The 15,161-nt window shown below is 37.1% G+C and overlaps 3 protein-coding genes across 8 annotated transcripts; 2 read left to right on the top strand and 1 right to left on the bottom strand.

Moving 5' to 3' along the window:
• Nucleotides 1–5,644: 5,644 nt before the first annotated feature.
• LOC113289830 (putative disease resistance RPP13-like protein 1) lies at nt 5,645–10,300 on the top strand. Its single transcript, XM_026539209.1, has 2 exons — nt 5,645–9,573; nt 9,830–10,300. The coding sequence occupies exon 1, from the start codon at nt 7,696–7,698 to the stop codon at nt 9,520–9,522; it is 1,827 nt and encodes a 608-aa protein (XP_026394994.1). The 5' UTR covers nt 5,645–7,695; the 3' UTR covers nt 9,523–9,573; nt 9,830–10,300.
• On the top strand, nt 6,273–7,620 carry LOC113291677 (putative disease resistance protein RGA3). Its single transcript, XM_026541180.1, has 2 exons — nt 6,273–7,488; nt 7,610–7,620. Exons 1-2 carry the CDS (start codon nt 6,273–6,275, stop codon nt 7,618–7,620), a joined length of 1,227 nt encoding a protein of 408 aa, XP_026396965.1.
• A 308-nt stretch (nt 10,301–10,608) lies between the features above and the next one.
• On the bottom strand, nt 10,609–14,543 carry LOC113289831 (UDP-arabinose 4-epimerase 1-like). 6 transcript variants are annotated; one of them, XM_026539213.1, is made up of 11 exons: nt 14,130–14,542; nt 13,720–13,771; nt 13,096–13,220; nt 12,848–12,961; nt 12,628–12,735; nt 12,447–12,538; nt 12,165–12,306; nt 11,921–12,015; nt 11,667–11,796; nt 11,374–11,518; nt 10,609–11,250 (listed from the first exon to the last, which is right to left on the bottom strand). In XM_026539213.1, exons 2-11 carry the CDS (start codon nt 13,757–13,759, stop codon nt 11,003–11,005), a joined length of 1,239 nt encoding a protein of 412 aa, XP_026394998.1. In that variant the 5' UTR covers nt 13,760–13,771; nt 14,130–14,542; the 3' UTR covers nt 10,609–11,002. The 6 variants fall into 6 exon arrangements, with proteins under 6 accessions (XP_026394998.1, XP_026395000.1, XP_026394996.1 ...); XM_026539215.1 differs by having other exon boundaries at nt 10,609–11,246; nt 13,720–13,835; nt 14,130–14,541; XM_026539211.1 differs by having other exon boundaries at nt 13,720–13,835; nt 14,130–14,540.
• Between the last annotated feature and the right edge of the window lie 618 nt (nt 14,544–15,161).

The raw sequence follows: 15,161 nt of genomic DNA on the forward strand, positions 1-15,161 counted from the left end.
ATGTCTTATGCATCTAAATTAAATGATGCATAAGACATTATGCATCAAAAATAAATAATGCATGAGACATTATGCACATATATAAAAAGGATGCATTATCAGAAAAATTACCATTTTCAGCATTGATAGCGGTTGCAGCCATGAGGCATCCTCTATATGTCCCTGTAAGAAAGGTAGCATCGACATAAACCATGGGGCGAAGGTAACGGTAACCATGGATGCATGCCTCGAAAGCAATAAAAATATGCACAAACTTATTTGAAGGTGCCTCATCTTCTAATTCAGCTGAACTATCCTAGTTCGCTTCAGGTTCATCCGTTTGAACTTGAAAATCAATCCAACTCCCAGGATTTGTGCTGCGAATGGAATCTACATACCATGAAAGATGCGAATACGACATGGCTTCATCACCAAATATATCCTCATACACTTTCTCTCTTCGTTGTAAGCTTGGTAGTATTTCACATTGATCCCGTAGCTAGTTTTGAAAAACTTCGCCAAATCAGATGCTTTGAAACTCGGATCACTTCGGATTTCATCCTTGATCAGACTAGAAACAAATTTACTGCTGAGCCTGTGGAAAAGCCTTACAGTTCCAACACCACAGGTATGACTGCTCTCATATTTTTTTAACCTTAAGCATCCTGTTTTCAACATCAACAGCACAAACCTTATACTCCCAAGGGAAATTTTCTTTTGAGCATTTTGCATAGAACCTGCTAGGTTCATTCTTCTTATATACAAGAACACGCCCAGCTTTTAACTCGTATTTCTTCACTATGATACGTACCTCTACTACACCTCCAAAAAACACTTCACCAACTTCACCAAGTAATTTATCCCAACCTTCAGTCCTAAGAACCTTGTTAACAGGCACAGAACCATCTTCAAGGAAATTCACCATAGCTTGTTCGGGTTCAGGTTCTATTGCACGACTACTTGAAGCTCTACTACGACTTCTGGAAGAATTACAGCCAACTTCGACAAGTAAATCAAAGCTCTTCTGACCTTTACAGTGGCAACGAGATACAAAACATTGAAGCAGAATATCAGAATCAACTCGCACAAACTTGCTTCCATCATTAAAGGAAAATCTGACATGATGCGGTAATAAACGAGTCCAGTTCTGGCAAACGGATATCTTCAAAGACTCCAAAGTTGTGTTGACATCAACAAGATGTGCTAAGAATTCACTGAAGTAGTGAATTACAGCTAGTGCACTACCAACAGGCATTTTCACCCTGCAAAACACAAAAAAGAAAAAACCAAACATATCTATCCTGCATATTCCTTCACAAAAATTCTTACTCAAAATTAAAAGATCAAATCAACAACAGCAAACAATCTACATTAACCATAATCAGATGAGAAATCAACATGATATCAAAATTAATAACATATAACAGATCAAAAATAAGAATGGAAAAACAAATCAAATAAAAAATACAACAGAACAGAAGCAAAACCTAGTAAATTGGTATGTCAACATCGGAACATGAAATCGAAACAAAAAAATTTAATCGAAAAGATCTACATTGATGTTAACAAATTCAAAACCTGGAAAATAAACAAAAATTCAAAAACAAGCTTAAAAGATCTAAAAAAACGATTCAAAAAACTAAATTAAGCTTCGGAAACCTAAAATAATAGATCCTAATCTTACAGAAACTAAAACATATAATCGAATCAAGATTAAAAAAAAATCAGAATCAAAGATTGGAATAAAAACGAACGAACCTGAAGCTTTGCTGAGTAAATTGAATCTCTCTCGGTAATCAAGGACAAGTGAGGCTAAAGCTTGTTGAGTAAATTGAATCAATCTCTCGATAATCAATCTCTCGAAAATAAACAGGATATACTGAAACTGAAAGTGAGGCTAAAATGGGAAATAAAAAAGAAAATAAACGAATTTTGAAAACTCTGGGCCTGCAAATAATTTGTTGGCTGCTTTTGGGTGCGCCCGTGAGATTTTGTGAAGGTGGGTTTCATAGTAGGGAAATGTGTAAGAATGGGTCTCCCTATAGTTTTCACTTTTCTATTATACAGACTGTCTGCTTTTTGGTACAATAATGCATTTTGATTTGAGAAAAAAAGACAAAGAAAACAGAAAAGTAGATGGGCAAGTGGCGATGGCCGATGGGTGTTTATGGGTATCAGCATCTTTTGTGTGGTGTAGAAAGGTAATCATATCTCTCCCGGTATCTGAAGAAACACTTTCAAGTTTGAACTATATACATATGGACCAAGTTAGGTCGTGAACTCTCAAGCAAGTCTAGAGTAAAAAACTCTATGTGTATAAATTTAGTTTGTGAATTGTCAAAAATAGTTTCCGAACAGCCTCAATTTGAACAAAGTTGCAGAACCTGCGTAAGTTCATGAACTGTCTGAAATAGTTTATCAAAAAATCTAGTGCAAAAAGTATTCAGAAACCTTTCTCTCTTGATTTTGCTAACTTTCTAAAACAGTTCGGTTAGCGAAGTGTCCAAATCAGTCGTGGGCCGGGAGTAATTAAGAGAAATATAGTAAGAACGATTTTTTGGGGACCAGCCTTTTTTTTAGGGGACCATTGTTTTATTAGGCCACCTTCCCTATACTTATAAGGGGTGTCTTAAAAGGTGGAGATGACTAGTTTACCGTTTAACTTATAACTCTACCACTTCTCCATCTTCTTCTTCTTCTTCTTCTATTCTATAATTTTTTTTCTTCTATTCTTCATCAATTTATGATCATCTAAACCTGATCATAAACAAATCTAATCAAAATCATCAAATTTTCATCGTCGTCGATTCATTGAATTTTTATCGTCGATTATCAATCTTTTGTAAACAAACTCGTCCATAAGTATTTCCCTACAAACCCATTACTTCTAATTCGGTTATTTTCCAATAAACCCTTCACTTTAATTTGATTTTGATTGCTTCAATCAAATAGAAATCATCAAAATAGGGTTTTAATAGGAGTTACAGAGCCATGTTCGGTTAGGCCGATTTTCCAAAAAACCTAGTTTACTAACCGAACTTCTTGAAAATGAAGAACACGAAGAACAGTTTGGTTTTATTGGATTTAAAACTAAGTCACCGAACTCTCTGTTCGGTTGTTTCGCAAAAAAACTTAAAACTACAAAGTAACCGAACTCCACCCTTATAACCGAAAAAAAAAAAACAAATTCAGTCTAACCGAACTGTGTTGTTGTGGCCACTATGTTGAGTTCCAAAATAACCGAACTTAGCCAATAAAGTTCGGTTGTTTCGCAGAAACATTGTAAAATTCCCATGTAACCGAACTCTAGGGTTAAAAACATAGAAAGAATTTTTTTATGTAACCGAACCTTACTGTTATTCCCATTGGTTTTATTAGTCTTAAAACCGAACTATGACCTATGAGTTCGGATCGGTCGCAAACATTTTAAAACCTCCACGTAACCGAACTCTGGGGTTAAAAACATAGAAAGAATTTATTTGGCTTGTTAGGTTCGGTTGGCTACGCTCTAAGTTCAAGTTTAAGAAACAACCGAACTGACTAATCTGAGTTCGGTTGGATCGCAGAAGCATGCAGTTTGCTATCCAACCGAACCGTATACACTTATATCAAATTAATTTGTATGTAAAGTTCGGTTAGTTGCGAACCAACCGAACATAACGCTGCATGCCAGAATTTCCATTGATATGGAGTTCGGTAACCTGCGTGTTTGGATCAAGTAACCGAACTACATCTTCAGATGAGTTCGGTTACTTGTTCATCCTCACAAGGAAACCGAACTACACCTTCAGGAAAGTTCGGTTACATGTTCTTCACATAATGTAACCGAACAGTCCCAAATCCAGTTGAAAAATCATCATTTTCATCTTGAGTTTCTTCTTGAATAATACAATCATCATCTAAGAAATAAGCCAAACCCGGATCATTTTGAAGATTAACAAATATAGTATGAGAGGATTGAATTGGAAAAAAAATTTATTTTCCATGTTTTTCTCCTTCATCTTCTATAACTATAATCTCACAAAAATTATACTCATAAAAATTCACTCAACTAATAATAAACCCATCTTTTAATTTAATCTCACTAATTATTTTTAACTAAATTATTTTACTAATCATAACCTAAATTAATTAGGAGGGTAGATTAGGTATCAAATAAATATCTAGATAAGGGGTGACCTAGAATTACTTCCAATGTCTTTACCCAAAATGGAACCATGGTCCCCCCAAAAACACCATGGCCCCCAAAGAATCCTTCTATAGTAAATCGATCAGTTTTTATGTTTCAAGCTCCAATTTCGTGAAATGGTCAAAACAATTTGTGAACGGGAAAAGCTAACTTGATAACTTTGATTACTTAAATCAATATCCGAGATTCACCGAGATAACTTTGAACTCGATATTTCTTCTTTTCATATATTGATCATACAAAAATCATAGGAAATTGTCTTAGTAGATAAATGGGAGATACTTTGAGTAAATAAGATAAATCATTCTTCATAGGTATGAATTATGTTTACATTTTTGCATAAATTGTTCCCTACTTCTAAGTAAGTAAGTCGACAAGTACCCTAACACGTACCCTAACACGTAGGTGTTTTTCAAAAAAAACTTTGATAATTTATTTTAGCCTCACTTATTATTTCTATTCCATTGAAAAATTTAAAGATTTATCTGTAAAGAGAAAGAACAGAGAACCCCTTTTCACTGCATATATCCCATGGTAGAGTAATTGGTTCAAGTACCATTAGATCAAGAAATCAACTCTAAGGATAAATTCTGGTAGTCAATGTAGAACCACTGTTTTCATTGGGTTTGTTCATGTTTGTTGCAAAATTGGCATATCATCCACGAATTTTGCATATTCATTCTGGACCAAGTAATGAGTCTGAATTACTCCAACCACATAACGGCTTCGCGCGTTATATGAGCCTCCCGAATAATACGACTTGGTTCTTTTTTTATTATACAGTTTTTTTTACTCGGTCAATAAAATAGAATAAAAAAGCGAAATTGTGCAGGGATCAGGCTATGTTAGCGCTAAGCCAAAAGGCCGCACGCTAAAAAAAACCTAAAAACGATAGTAAACCTCTCCAGGCCATTCAACAGATTGAATAAAACCTGGCATACCCTCATAAAACTCATAATGTTCCTCGGCCAACAAACATGCTTGTTTGGCCGAGACATCAGCTGAAAAATTAGCCTCTCTGTAGCTATGAACATAGCTAATATTGTTGTAAAAAGTCTTCGCTATTCTCCACCTCTGCATTAGTTGCCATGGTAATTCATCTTTTTGAAGAGCAAAGAGGCAACTCATCGAATCCGATCTGACACATAGGTTCTTCACACTCCATCTTTGAGCAATGACAGCACCATAGATAACCGCACAAACTTCAGCATAGAAGTTAGTCTGCCAACCCAGACCAACGCACAGAACTCCCAAGACTACCGATTTGGAATCACGGAAGACAACACCAGAACCAGCTTGCCCCGGGTTGCCAAGTGATGCACCATCACAACAGATCATAAGTTCACCAGGTAACTTCAATTGGATCAGAGTGATCGCAAGATCTATGCTTCACTCTAAAGATATTAACAATACGCAAATCATCCAAAGTATTATGCATATGGCCCTTCATTCTAATAGAGTTATCACGAATTACCTGATGAATCCTTACTTTAAATTCTATTATACAGACTGTCTGGTTTTTGGTACAATAATGCATTTAAGGAAACAGAAAAGTAGATGGGCAAGTGACGATGGCTGATGGGTGTTTAATTTATAATTAAAAAACATTATACTCTCGTATCTCTCGGTATCTGAAGAAACACTTTGAAGTTTGAACTATACACTTTTTCTTTGCTACTTCAGATCTGGATAAACGTCGTTGTTTACAATGCAGACGACGTTATGGATTAGTTCTCCTCCAACCCACTTGTATTTCGATTAAAGATGGCCAAAATTCACTTGTATTTCGATTAAAGACGAGCCATTAATCAAAGGTTGGATAAAATTCACCAAGACAGTGATAGATATATGCTGCGAAAGAGGTGATCACAAATGAATGGAGGAGAGTGGATAGAGTAGCAAATGGTTTCATGGAATATTATTATTTGTTGACTCGACCAGCCATCGAAGACTCATTTCATTCCACATTCATACTTCTACTCTACACACTTTCATTTTTTTTTTTAATCAGTACTCTACACACTTTCATATTCCTCTTAAAAAACACTATTATCTTCATTCATTTCTTCTTCATTGTTTTTCCATCTGCTTGAGATTTTTCATAATGGCCGCGGAACAAATTCTTGTTAACGGGGTCACTGAAATCATTAATAAGGTGCTACCTGTTATTGGTCAACAGATTTCTTCGGCATGGGGTGTCAAGGATGACTTAAGGTACCTCAAGGATACCTTAGAGTTGATTCAAGCTCTGATTCATGATGCGGAGATGAAACAAGTTAATAATGCTGCTGTGAGACTTTGGTTGAGAATGCTTAAAGACGTTGTTTACGATGCAGACGACGTTATGGATGAGTTCTCTTACCAAACCATGAGTTCTAATAAACAATCAAAGGTACAAGCTCTTGTTTCATCCTCCAACCCACTTGTATTTCGTTTCAAGATGGCAAGTAAAATTAGAGCCATCAGTGAAAGGTTGGATGAAATTTTCAAAAACAGTGATAGGTATATGTTGCGAAATACTGGTACGTCACAAGAAAATCAAACTAGGGAGCTGATAAAAAAACGTAATCGATTAACCTCATCGGATGTAGACGATTCATTACTTCTGGGGAGGGAGGGTGCAAAATCAGACATAATAAACTTATTGATCGACAAGCCGTCGCCATCTGTATCTTCATCATCATCATTACAACCAGAAATCATTTCCACTCTATCCATAGTGGGTATGGGAGGGCTGGGTAAAACTACAGTAGCTCAAATGGTCTACCAAGATGAACACATAGTGAGAAACTTTGAGCGCAGAGCTTGGGTCTGTGTCTCTGATACTTTTGATATCTTTAAGATTTTAGAAGATATCATCGAGTCCATTACTGGGAGGAATTGTGAGAATATACCAAATGTCGACATTCTGGCTAGACAAGTCAAGGAAAAATTGATTGGTAGGAAGTATTTGCTCGTACTCGACGATTTGTGGAATGAGGATCTTGAAGATTGGGAGAAATTGAAAAAGTTCCTTAACTGTGGCGGTTTGGGCAGCAAAATATTAATCACAACACGCAGCCAAAAGGTCGCTTCTTGTGTTGGAGGTGCGTTTTACAATTTAAAAAAATTATCAGATGATGTTTGTTGGTCCATTATCGAGAAGAAACTATCGTTCCAAGGTGGAGCAGCGCTGACTCCAGAAATGATAAATATTGGCAAGGCTATAGCGGAATCATGTGGTGGTTTACCACTTGCAGCAAACTTTTTAGGCAGTTTAATGTTTTCGAAAAGAGAACGAAGTTACTGGTTATCAATCGCAGACAGTGATAATTTGTGGAGTACACCAGCACATGAAAGGATCATGTTCATATTAAAGTTGAGCTATGATAATTTGCCTTCTCCTTTGAAACAATGTTTTTTGTATTGCTGTATATTTCCCAAAGACTGTGTAATACATAGAGAAACATTAATTCAATTATGGATGGCTGAGGGGTTCCTTTTTCCATCTGGTGGTGGAGAGAATATATCTTTAGAAGATATAGGAAATGAATATTTTGAGCATTTTGATGTGGAGTTCTTTCTTTCAAGATGTGCAAAAGGATGCAGAATCTGGTTACATTGCAACATGCAAGATGCATGATTTGGTGCATGATCTTGCAATGAGTCTTCTAGATAATAATGAATTGGGAACTGTAAAGGTGGGCGATAGAAATGCAGAAGTTTCGCAAGTTCGTCGCTTACAGATGCTATTTAATGGAGGAAGAAGTTTAGAAGCTCCTAAAGGGTTATCAAATGCGTTGAAGTTACGAACTATTATTGCTGTTGAACCATACACGTTTCCGCATATTAATTCTTTCTTTCGTTCTAAGCGTTTACGAATATTATGTCCGTGTCCTGGCTTGCTTAGTGGCTGGCGTGGATGTTCACTCTCTTGTGGCCTCAAGTCTTGCAAGCTATGTTTTGCCTCTTCCAAGCTGAAGTATCTGAGGTACCTTGACCTCTCATATGTTGATTTATCTCGTGGGTTATCTTTAAACTATTCTTGCAGTTTGCATACACTTGTATTGCGAGAATGTAAAAACGTTCCAAGCTGGCTTCTCAGTAAAATTGGATCTTTAAAGAGTTTGAGGCATGTTGATGTCTCATATTCAGATATCAAATTTTTACCCCAAGATATTGGGTCGTTAGAGCATCTTAGTTGTATTGATCTTTCAGGTACATCAATCTCAGAGTTACCAGATTCCATCACTTGTATCAGCAGTTTAAGGACGTTGAAGCTTTATGCTTGTAGGAATTTAAATGCCTTTCCCAGAGAGCTAGGAGCATTGACACAATTAAGGTTTCTTGATTTGAATGGTACTAAGATCAGAGAATTGCCTAAATCATGCATTAACAGCCCGTGCAATTTGGAGATAGTGAAACTAGGATATGGGTGTCAACTTCCAAAAGAAATTAAGAATTGGCCGAAATTGAGAATCTTCACCCATAACAGTTATAGTGATGCAATGCCTAGATGTATAGAAAGGCTCACTTGCCTTGAAAGATTGGAGGATTACATTGTCAATAAAGAAATTGAGATCTGCGGAAGTGAGGATACAAATTGCAGCAGTGGAAGCGGCATTGAAGAGTTGGCAGGCTTAAACACCCTTGAGGTGTTAACGATAAGAAATCTGGAGAATGTGAGAGGTCAGACAGACGCAGAAAGGGCATGTCTGAAGGGAAAGCAGTGCATTCGCCTATTGCAGCTACACTGGAGTTCCTGTCGTTCAAATGATGAGGATAGTATGGTGTTGGAAGGTCTCCAGCCTCACTCTAATTTGAAGGAACTGAAGATACAGAGATTCCAGGGTTCAAAGCTTCCGTATTGGATGGGTTTATCTTATTGCCTACCGAATTTGGTGGAGTTATGTTTATTTCAGTGCGACCGTTGTGATAAGCTTACAGGGTTGGGTTTGCTTCCATGTCTAAGAGTTCTTCATATAAAAGGAATGAATTCTGTCAAGATTTTGGGTAAAGAATTTTACTATCATGAAGAAGGAGAAAGCAGCAGCAGCAGTGTTAGTACTACCGAATATGGTAAAATATTTCTGTTCCCTTCTTTAGATGAGTTGAGTTTTGATGGGATGGAAAGTTTAGTTGAATGGGTTCGTTCTCCTCCACCACCTTATTACTCCTTCCCTTTGCTGAAAAGTTTGAGTATCAAGAAGTGTCAAAGACTGAAAACCACACCAAACTCGTTTCCTTCTCTCAAGTCATTGGAATTAGAAGATATCAACGACAGGGGAGTAAGATCATTCTTAGCCAGTACTGAAGGTCTCACCTCTCTCACATCCATTTCTTATCCCGGTCACCAGAGCAATTTTCGTTGCTGATAATTGCCGCCACCACCACCCATGCTGGCAGGCCTCTCTGCACATTGACAGGTTCTCATTTTCTCTCATTCTTCTAAAATTACTAATTTTGCACTTTAAATTATGAACTGAATTTATCTTGGTTTTGGCTTATTTGAGTATTTTACTCTTCTTGACAACCCATTTGGTTAGTATTGGCATACCTGTATTTATTTGTTACTGTGTTCATTTGCGGTTGTTTTTCAGCTTCTGTGTGTTCGCTTGTCCAGCTGTGTCTTATGTTCTTTGTGATTGTGTTTTGAAGGGTTTTTGATTTTTTTTGCTGCAGGCTGATTGGAGTTGCTTAATCACTCTTAGAACTGTCGTGTTATGATATAGCTTGTCCTGCAACTTCTCTCTCCAGAGATACGATCGAGGGGTGAATACGCAAGGGTGAGGGGTTTGTCATAATTCATTCATGCCACCTTTTGGCTTCAACATCTGTGGAGGGAGGCTTTTACTCGCTGTGCACCATTGGGGGAGTTCAAGCCTCTGCCCATTCTTGGTGATATCCCAGCATGTCCATCCCATCTCTGACATGATGACCGGTGGAACCCTTTGCTATCCGCCTGATTCAAGAACCTGTCATAATTTTGGGGTTGTCACCATGTAGCCATCTCTTCTTTTCTATTTGATACTCTCTTTATTTAGCATATTATAATCCTGGCTGATAGGACCCCATTTGTGTTTTGTTCTGGAATTTGCTTGTAGTCTTATACATCATTCCAAAAGTAAAGTTCCTTGATTGGTTTCTACATTATTCATATAGCCAGCTGACTAGTTTTCATTACCACAGTTAAACCAATGGGAGGATTAGTAAACTTAATTCTGAAGTTGCTTCAGAGTGATTGAGATAATGTTTGAAACCTAAACTCTCGAATCTTTTCTTTTACCAAAAAAAAATGATCTTTTTAAGTCTTTTTGCAATGGGTTCATTCATAGATGGATTCAGCCAATGTTGCAGGTCTATCAACTGCGTTCAACAATAGGGTTAAGTGCTTGGATTCAACCAACAACTACGATAAAAACTTCCGGTTAGAGCAAGATTTTGGTTCTCATAAAGAATAATTCACAGCAGAACTGAACAAAAGATAGATTAATATCTAAAGAACAACGAAAGATGCTCACAATACAAATGCTGCTGCTGCTGCTGCTGCTGCTGCTGTTCTCCTTTTAGAGTATGTAAAAGTGTACTACAAGGTTGTTATGAACATCATAATAAGAATAACGAAAACTATACCTGTTGAATGAAAATATTATTAAAGCTGCTTCTCTCCCTCTCTCTCTATATATATATTTCTATCTCTTCGACCTGACCTAATTCTGACCATCCTCTCTTAATCTTCTTCACTCACTCTACAAAGAATTGGTTTTGGTAAGAGCTCAGAACCTGCTTGTAGCTTGCAAGTTGATATCAAAGTTGTATCTTAAATTCTCCGTTAAAGATAAAGCTGTTAATGTATCAGTAAGTTAAAGCCAGGGACATTGATCTTCTGTAACCATTTTGATGTGATTTCAGCCATTTCCATGCAGTTTGTAAACTCTCTTGAAGATTTGTGTACTGAGCAGTCCAGTTTAGTTCACGGTTAATCTTTGATGGATCACTGTAAACTTCGGCATAATCACCAGGACGACGTTCAAGAAAATCAACCTTGATATCTACTCCAGTTGCCTTCTTACATGCCTCCACAAATTCCTTTACGGATCTACCTGATAAGAGTTGCACAAGTATAAACACATAACAGTGTCAGAACAATTGGGGATCTTAAAGAAGGGGGAAGTGAAGCTTTCCCAATGCATAATTTTTTGTTAGCAACAGAACTGCTTCCTTACCTTTTCCTGTGCCAACATTATAAATGCCAACTTTACTAGGCCGTGCTTTTGCAAGTGCCTTCACGTGAGCATCAACTAGATCAGTAACATCGATGTAGTCTCTAATACAGGTTCCGTCAGCTGTGCTGTAATCCGTTCCTTTAACCTAATACATAAACAAGATTAATTAAGACAACTCTATTGGTATGTAAATGTCTAATACATTTGGAGAGCAGGGGAGATGAAACACAACAAATAAAATAAGGGTTTAGTTCAGCGAAAATAAGAGCAGTCCATCGATCAAATGGGCATACCTTCAGCCCAGGTATGATTCCCAAGGCTGCATCAAAACATGCCCCTGAAATTCGACCATGCTCCCGTAGTTCAGGTCTGGGAGCTTCCCCCAACCTTCCTTCTGGATCAGATCCAATCACATTGAAATATCTGTAATGTTGGCATAGATGGTGAGAGACTAGTATATACCACTCTGAAAGTTTTGATACAATTTTGAAGAAAAAAAATATCTGTTTGCATAGAGTATAGCCGAAATGATCAGATATAAACCAACCTTAAAATCATCACAGCCATGTCTGAGTTCTTTGAGAAGTCTAGTATGATATCTTCTGCCATCTTCTTGGCTTTACCATACGGATTAATTGGAATCTACATTACGAACAAGTGGAAGTTAGAATGAAAAAAATGTATCCATCAATAACATTGAAACTACGTGATTATATCTCGGTCGAGCCCTGATCAAACAAAGTAACAGAAGCACCAAACACAAGCAGACAAACTGATTGAAATTCTCTCACCTGAGGAGTATCTTCTGTAATAGGCATTTTCAATGGCTCGCCGTACGTAGCACATGTACTCGAATAAATTAGCGTCTTCACTCCATGTGCTGCCATTGCCTCCAGTACTACCAGGGTGTTTGATGTTATGTTGTGATAATACCTGCACAGAACAGTTATGTCTAGGTTTACTTCCTTCCGAAAATATGCTAGTCCGTCTAAGCTAGGAACATTCAATATAGCAATTTCGGGAAGAAAAAAAAAAGTTTTGTGTTTTGAATATAGGAAAATCAGAGAGCTTACCTAAGAGGTTCAAGAGTGCTTTCTCCCACATATGCGACGGCCGCGAAATGCATCACAGCATCAAATGCGTTCTCCCGGAAGATTTTATTTACCTGAATCAATTATCAAGGAAACTTCAACTTTCACAGTTTATAAATACAAATTGGCCAAAAAGTCATCTAAGGCTGGAAAATAAGGATACAGCTTTTGGATCACCCAAATCAGCGTATATGAACTGCAGCCTTCCAGGTTCCGGGAATTGCTCTTGGAGAACCTTAACAGCACCAAAGTTTCCCCGAGAGAGATTATCCTGTAAAATGAAGATAGAATTCAAGTGAATTTCAAGCTATAATTTAAACCATCAACATGCATGACACTTTGTAGACACCCATAGAGTTTGCGACTATCTACATGTGACATACCACTATTGTAACACGATATGAGTCCTTTAGAAGTCGGAGAGCAGCATGTGAACCAATAAAGCCAGCTCCTCCTGTTACCAGAACATGAGTTACCCCTGGTTCATGGCGAGAGAACTGGAGAAGTCGTGGGGAGAAGAATTAACATATCAAAGAAGGAAACCAGGTCAAACAAAAAGGAAATATAGACAAGTCCCATAACAACACGGGAGGGAGAAGAAGAACAGTTCATTTCTTCGTCAAAAACTTACCGGAGTTGGGGTAGTAAAACTAGATGAGTTCTTCAGAATATATATGCACAGAACAGTTAACATGGCGGCCAACAATATCTTTCCAGCAAAATTTCTCTTCTTTTTCGTTTCTGGGTAATCCATGCCTACAAATCAGTCAACAATTTTAATAATGCATCATAGAAGTCTTTAGTTACAAAAGAACGAGGAACAATTCCAAATCCAGCTTACGAAGCTAATGTCCTGCGAGGTTTAACCACTAAACAAAAATTTGAAAAATCTAACTACTCAATTTGCCAATGTGTTTGTGACTTTGTTCATCTCCTATTTACACGTTCCAACACACGCACTAAGCACTAAATATTATTTAGTGTCTCGATGAACACTTCAACTGCATTTCTGATCCAAGAACCATATCTCTAACTTAGCACTAAGCCCTACCTATAATTTACTTATCAGCCACTACCATTACATGATTTTGAGACACATTTACATCTACAAACTTTCCATGACACCATTCCAGCTCCAACAACTTAACAACAAACCTTATTTAGATCACCACAAGTATACATATGCGACAAAAAAACGCGAAAATTGTCTACTAGCTCATCACCTGAAGATGATTAGAGCAAAAAAAAGGCTCACCTGAGAATGACCGAGGTCTAGGTCTGGTTAAACCATTCATAGTCCTAATCCCCTGTTACCAATCAACAAATTACAAAGATCCTTCCTCCTTTTTCAATCTCTGATTATAGTTTGATATGTCACCAACAAATAAAAATTCAAACTTTTTAAGATCATTGAAAAATTTACAGACTCAAATTTCTCAAACAAGCAAACAAAATCAAAAATTTTCAAAAATAACAAAAGAAACCCAGTACTACAAATTCATCCAATTTCATTTATGAAAAATGAAATTTCACAAACAAGATCCAACGTGAAACCCTTAAATAACAAAAACCCTAAAAAATCAAAATCAAAATCCAAAACACCCTTTAACTCCAACAGAAGAAGAAGAAGAAGAAGAAGAAGAAAGCGGAAAATGTAGAAATTACCTGAAAGTGCTTGCATTATCCAGACCACCCAAAACCTTAAATTTTGATCAAACCCCGAAATCAGAATACCCCCAAAAGCTATGAAATTGAAACCCAATTTAAAAGGGGTTTTTTTTGGTTGAATGTCAGAGAATGTGTTATTGAACCTAACCAACAATGTCAACTTTGTTTATAATGCAAAGTAGTGGTGGTAACTGCTACCAATTTGATTTTGAGTAAAAACGTAAGAAGAAGATGAAGAATTAAAAAATTTATAGAGATAGAGACCAGTTGGAAGAATTAGTCTGAACAAGAGGAAGGACCCTCTGTCTCTGTCAATGGAGTCTAGTCTTTGGTGGCTTGAAACTGAAACTCGGACAAGAAAGAAAGGAAGAGAGAGTTGTCGGATTCTCTTCTGTGTTTATGTAGGCGGCTTTGACGATGAAGTGTATTAGGTAAAAGGCTCTCTCAATCGATTCTCTTCCGTTCACCTCTTTTTCAGTTTAGGTGACGCTAATTTGAAAGGGGGTGTTTGTTTGGGGCTAACTAGTTGAATACCGTGTTTGTTTTTAGCTGACTTGAGTCTGGTCTTACTCGACGTCTAACTCGTGCTAGCTAACTAGTTGAATAGTGCCGACCGTTTGTTTTTCAATTTGAGTCACTAACTGATTCATGGGACCAAGCCACTAACTTATCATATTTTTGAATAAGATGAGCCAGGTCTGATTAAACAAAAGAACAAGTATATTGAATCAGATCCAGACGAGTCAAATCCAAAAAACATAAAATAATAATAATAAATACATGTCGGAAGTGTTTTCACATGCCTTAGAAGTTTTCAACTTTGCATACACAAGTAAGGTTGGAGTAACACTACTAGATTGTAAATACAATTTAAAATACACCGTGTTTGTTTGGATGTGAATCTATATTCAAATCTGAGCCGGTTGTTGAAACTAACTCGATCTCTGACTCGACTTGAGATAGATGCACAGCTGAGTCTAACTCGGTGTATGTCTGAGTCAGTATCTGAAATTGCCTCGATATCTGATT

This window comes from Papaver somniferum, chromosome 6, assembly GCF_003573695.1.
Source record: "Papaver somniferum cultivar HN1 chromosome 6, ASM357369v1, whole genome shotgun sequence".
Classification (NCBI taxonomy): domain Eukaryota; kingdom Viridiplantae; phylum Streptophyta; class Magnoliopsida; order Ranunculales; family Papaveraceae; genus Papaver; species Papaver somniferum.

Excerpts from the sequence above, each read along its gene's own strand:
- LOC113289830 (XM_026539209.1), top strand. The coding sequence starts at position 7,696 with ATGAATATTTTGAGCATTTTGATGTGGAGTTCTTTCTTTCAAGATGTG.
- LOC113291677 (XM_026541180.1), top strand. The coding sequence starts at position 6,273 with ATGGCCGCGGAACAAATTCTTGTTAACGGGGTCACTGAAATCATTAAT.
- LOC113289831 (XM_026539213.1), bottom strand. The coding sequence starts at position 13,759 with ATGAATGGTTTAACCAGACCTAGACCTCGGTCATTCTCAG. Across the intron at positions 12,016-12,164 it reads TTACAGAAGATACTCCTCAG|ATTCCAATTAATCCGTATGG; the intron begins GTGAGAGAATTT and ends TTCGTAATGTAG. Across the intron at positions 11,797-11,920 it reads ATGGCTGTGATGATTTTAAG|ATATTTCAATGTGATTGGAT; the intron begins GTTGGTTTATAT and ends CCAACATTACAG.